The following is a 5,805-nucleotide window of genomic DNA, read 5'->3' on the forward strand; positions in this document are numbered from 1 at the left end:
ATTTCCCAATCGAACCAACATATGCTAAGTATCTGAGGTATGAAGAATACAGTTTATTACGTGGTGATTTAATGATTAGGATCAGCAATAACACACGGTTTAATTGTTTGGCCGATGCTATCATATCATGCTTTCCAGTTTTTCCATTGATTCCCTCGATTAAAAGTTTAATAGAGAATTGGACAGAGAGAAAAATAATGATCGGTAAATTTAATAACTTATATATATTTTTACAATCCTAATTTTTTTAAAATAATAACAGGTTATCCTTTTAATTATCGCTATTTTTAGATATTGTTGAAAAAATCATCAAAGGCAAGCTAAACTATTCATGTTACTTTGGTTTAATGTTGTTAACTTCGTTCACTTTATATCTCCAAGATGGCCCGTAGGGTTGGACAACGAGTTGTGTTACCTGCAAGTTTCATTGGAGGTCCACGTGACATGCGACAAAGATTTCTAGATGCCATGGATTTAGTTCAAGATGATGGGAGGCCAGATATATTCCTTACAATGACATGCAACCCAAAATGGAAAGAAATCGATGATGAGTTATTGCCTGGACAGTCAACTCAAGATCGACTGGACCTTGTTGCAAGAGTTTTTCATGCTAAGTTAGAGTATCTCAAGGTACAGTTATTCCAAAGGCATATAATCGGTGTGGTGGGGTCATATGTGTATGTGATGGAGTTTAAAAAGCGTGGATTGCCACATGCATATTTACTCCTAATAATGACATCTGGATATAAGATGAATAATCCAGACGATTATGACAGACTGGTATGTGCCGAAATTCCTGACCCAATAAGGTTTCCTAAAATGCATGATCTTATCAAAAGTCACATGATGCACGGTCCTTGTGGTAGCTTACGAGAAAAAAGTCCATGTATGCATGGTGTGCCAAAAAAATGTTGTTTCAGATATCCTAGGCAATTCAATGAAAAGACATCACAAGGAGAGGACTCATATCCATTATATCGAAGGACAAATAATGGAATTGAGGTGACTGTAAGAAATACAAAATTGGATAATAGATGGGTGGCTCCATACAACCCAAAGTTGTTAATGATGTTCAATTATCATATCAACGTTGAGGTTTGTTCGAGTATAAACTCTGTGAAGTACCTCTTCAAATATGTTTATAAGGGCCATGAAAAACAAGTTATCCATATTGATAAAGACCAAGAAAATGTTGTTATTAATGAGATACGAAAGTTTCAAGACGCACGTTGTGTATCCCCTCCTGAGGAATTATGGCGAGTTTTTAGCTTTCCTCTTTCACAAATCTCCCCTTGTGTGATGGCCTTGCAAATACATCTCCCGAATCAACAGTTGGTTAGGTTCAAAGACGGTGACAGAATGGAAGACATTGTTGATAGAGAGAAAGAAAAAAAATTCAATGTTGACGGCATTTTTCAAGAAGAATAAAGAAGATTCCAATGTGAGAAAATATTTGTATAAGGATTTTCCCAAACATTATACATGGAATTGGAGCAAACATTGTTGGAGGACCAGGAAACATAAATCAATGATTGGTTGACTGGTTTATGCTAATCCAACTGAAGGAGAGAGATACTACCTACGTCTACTTTTATGTCATATTGTTGGGCCTACCTGCTTTAAAGATATATACACAGTCAATGGTGTATTACATCCTATATTTCGAAAAGCAGCTCTTGAAAGAGGTTTAATGGAGACCGATGATAATTTATCACAATGTCTTGTAGAGGTGTAACACGCTAAATATTTCAACCAATTTAAAACATTTCAAAAACAGTCCACATTCATAAAATTATTACAAAAAGGTTTTCAACACTTTTATTATCAGAGTATTCCCCATAACCATATCATAAAACATAAACATGAGGAGCGGTACGATCACGCCTTTGCCTTGCACGGTCTCCTGAAGAACCTGAAAACATTTAAACCACAACTATAAGCCCAAAAGCTTAGTGAGATACCCCCAAAATACCAACCACATATACCATACGCATAACATGCCATATCATAACAGAACACAGAACAGTCATACACTTCGAGTCTACTGTGTGACTGGTCCGCCGCACCGGCCTACAGTCCACTTAGTCCACCCTCTAAGTCTAGCCATATACGAGTCTATAGTGTGATTGGTCTGCCTGCACCGGCCCTTCAATCCACTTGTTCCACTCTCTGAGTCTACAGTATGACTGGTCCACCCGCACCGGGCCTTTAGTCGGCCTGGTCCACTCTCCGAGCCTCGGCACGTCTGGTCCCCCCTCGTGGGGCCTACAGCCTATCCGGACCACTCGCTAGGCCTTCGGAATATCCGGTCCACCCTGGGTATGTTGGCCTACAGCACAAAGCAGGACCCGCCTCAACCTACCCCAGTCCAACAACCATGTGCACATAAACATACAATCATATAACAATACGCATCCAATCAAACCGATCCAACAGATCACATAACATAACATCATCTTAACCAGGATACCGACCTAACCGGTCACTAGCATAGCATCATCCTATATACCAGGATACCGACCTTAACCAGGTCTCTAACATATACCATCCTAACTACCAGGATGCAAACATAGCATAGCAATAACGTAACAACGATACCCGGATTACAATCCGATAAAGGGCCGGCCTTGGTGCCGTAGACCCTGTCGATATAGTGAGGATAACTCACCTCGCAACTGCTGACCGAAAAGATAAGATCACACTGCTCCAACCTCCGACACGAACTCCACCACTGATAATACCAAAAGACTGAACTTAAAAAAAATACCCATAATTACCAAAATTACCCCTGGAAGTCAACTGGTCAACACAAGACTATCTCTACTCGCTGAGTCACCCCGCTGACTCGTCGAGTCCCTATGCTCTGAAATTCCCATAGCACGACTCAACTCGCCGAGTCGCCCCAAGACTCGCCGAGTCCCACAACTCTGAGTCTAAGCGCACTCAACTCGCTGAGTCATCCCTTGACTCACCGATTCACAACTCAACCAGGAAAGGTTAGGACCTCACGACCAGACTCCACGAGTCCAAGAACAGACTCGCCAAGTCCAAGGCTATGTTCAACCAAATTGTCGAGTTGTTCTTCCAACTCGTCGAGTTGCTGCCTATCTTCAAGCAACTCACCGAGTGCACCCATGTGACTCACCGAGTACCACTAGCTCTTAACCCATACAGAGGCTTTCCAAGCCATGCAGGGTCTCCAATCCATAGATCTACTCTTATACAAGCCATCCATCACGTAAAGTGGCAAACTTTACGTGAATCCAAGGAGATCTAAGCATAATACAATCTAAGGCTAGGGTTTGGGACAAAATGGCTTCATCAACAACTCTTGAACAGGGACTTTATGCTCTTTTGGATCATCACTACTCTAGATCTGAGGTAGCAACCTCAGATCCATCCTCGAAACTCATGATAACACTAGATATACTCCCAAAAATCCCACAAATGATAAATCTAGATGGATAACAACCCAAGCAACGAATCATTACCTCAAGAGAAGACTCCAACAGAAGAATAAGCCAAAACCTTGAAAAACCCTTGCTCCAAGTCTCTTAATCTTCAAAGATCTCTTCCACAAACACTCCTTCAATATCCAAATGCTCTCTAATTCTCTCACAAACGAATATTAGGGTTTCTGGACTTCAAGGGAGAGTAAAGAGGCTGGGGAGAGGGTATTATGTTCTTTATATATGGCTCAACCCCTGGGATTAGGGTTTTCTCCACACAGCACCAACTCGCCGAGTCCAGCCACCGACTCGCCGACTTGGCAACTTAACACGCGACCAGAATCGCGACCCTACTCGCCAAGTCTACCCATGGACTCGCCGAGTTTACTATCCACATTTTCACTTTGAACCCTGAACTTGCACTCCTGAACTCGGGATGTTAAAATTCTTCCCCACTTAAATTAGGCTTCGCCCTCGAAGCCTGCGGCAACACAACTCCAGAAACTACTCTAACAACGCACCACCTGGCATTAACAAAACCAGGTTCCTCAAAACACTACCACCGAAACCCAACTCTTCCCTGCGGTGTCCTGACCACCGCCTCAAGCCGGCCATCGGCTTCATCCTCTGATAACCACACTTATCAACCGAGTACCACTCCATGATACTGTTGGATTAGTGTCTAAGTCCATAACTATTTTTGGTATGCACTTGACCCGATGGTGCATGGTCCTTTTGGGTTGCCTTCACCAAAGCAACTTAATAGGATGAATTATGGAGACAGAGGATTAATTATGATTTATTAATATATTATGAGAATAATATTTTAAAGGAGAAATCATATTGTTTAATTAATATTAGTCAAGAATTAACAAGAATTAATTTTGTGGCTAAAAGATATTAATTAAATAAAGGGGACTAGAATTGTCAATTGTGTGATAGTTGAATATTAGGCTAATGGACTCCATAAAGGATGGAGTGGACGAATTCTATGGGGAAACCCATTAGAAATTGCCCAAGGCCTCTAAGGAGGGAGTCCATGGGTTGCTTAGGGCCTAAGCAGTCAAATTAGGGTTTCCTTGTTAGATAACCCTAATAGCCTCACTATTTAAAGATCCCTAGAGCACCAAAAACGTAATGAAGAGTTTCCTTAGGGTTTCTACATGTTTTTGGGTGCCTCCTCTCTTATCATTCTTCATCCTCTTGCTTTTGGTGTTTGTGAGCCATTAGAGGAGTGACACTTGTGACTCTAAGCTTTCTAAAGCCATTACAAGGAGGATTTGAGATTGTTATTGCTACATAACAATCAAGGTAAGATCTAAACCCCAATCTTATGTTAATATGATTAATTGTATGCTAGATATAGGGTTTATACCTTTGGATATTCAATTGCATGTTCATTAGACAAACTAGATCCAAAAGTTATTAGGGTTTGCATGTACACCATAGGAATGATGTTTTGCTCAAAACCCATCAGTGGTATCAGAGCCATGGCTGTTTGTTTGATGTATTTGATGCTATTGTGAGTTATCCTTGCTTAAAATTCGAAATTTAAGGTTTTTGGGGGCTGAACTCGCCGAGTCCATAGATGAACTCGCCGAGTTCATGCTTGACTCGACGAGTTGGCTGGTCAGAAAGAGGGAAAATCGGAATTTTGTGCTATTTAATTAAATTAAAAGTATAATTTATTAAATTAGAACACCTAGTATTTTAAAAGTGTAAAATACACCCTATACTATATATAACATTAAAAGTCTAGTATTATATATATATATATATATATATATATATGAGTAACAGTCAGTCTTACCGTTAGTAGGCCTCATTCACGAAGCTAGTCTATAAGGGGTGTTTAAGGAAATTGCCTATAAAATGGCGATTGAATGGGTATCCACTCTTACCCACCGCACTCTTGACTAGTGGAGGGTCGTTAGCCGAACGGGTAGGATAAGACAGAAACCTTCCATTATAAGTATAATGAAGTACAAAAGTAACTAAATGCTTTTACAAAATTCCCAATCTTAGTTACTTTAGGTAAAAGTGAATTGACGCAATTCCATGAAATTACACTTTGTGCCCTTGCGAAGACATTAGTGGAGCGTGTGTGGTTAACAGGCACACTAAATGGTTCTAAGCAAAGGTAGAAAAGGGTGACTCATTGTTTGTCATAGTTCGGTGGAGCGTGTGTGGTTAACCGGCACATCGAATAGGTGACTGTAACATTGGGGGCACCATGTAAGTTTGCATGGTTATTCACACCCTGTTTTGTGATCCTCGGCATCCCAGTCACAAATCGAGGGGCATATCGAGATTTAAACATGCCATTGAAAAGTTCAATGAATCTCAAAAGATCTAG

The 5,805-nt window shown here is 40.6% G+C and overlaps 1 protein-coding gene across 1 annotated transcript; it reads left to right on the forward strand.

Moving 5' to 3' along the window:
- The first annotated feature begins 381 nt into the window (after positions 1-381).
- Positions 382-1,428, forward strand: LOC111899443 (uncharacterized). Its single transcript, XM_023895299.1, has one exon. It carries the CDS (start codon positions 382-384, stop codon positions 1,426-1,428), a length of 1,047 nt encoding a protein of 348 aa, XP_023751067.1.
- The last annotated feature ends 4,377 nt before the right edge of the window (positions 1,429-5,805 follow it).

Source organism: Lactuca sativa, chromosome 1 (assembly GCF_002870075.4).
Source record: "Lactuca sativa cultivar Salinas chromosome 1, Lsat_Salinas_v11, whole genome shotgun sequence".
Taxonomy (NCBI): domain Eukaryota; kingdom Viridiplantae; phylum Streptophyta; class Magnoliopsida; order Asterales; family Asteraceae; genus Lactuca; species Lactuca sativa.

Bases quoted from the DNA above. Each gene is read 5' to 3' on its own strand.
- LOC111899443 (XM_023895299.1), top strand. From the start codon at position 382: ATGGCCCGTAGGGTTGGACAACGAGTTGTGTTACCTGCAAGTTTCATT.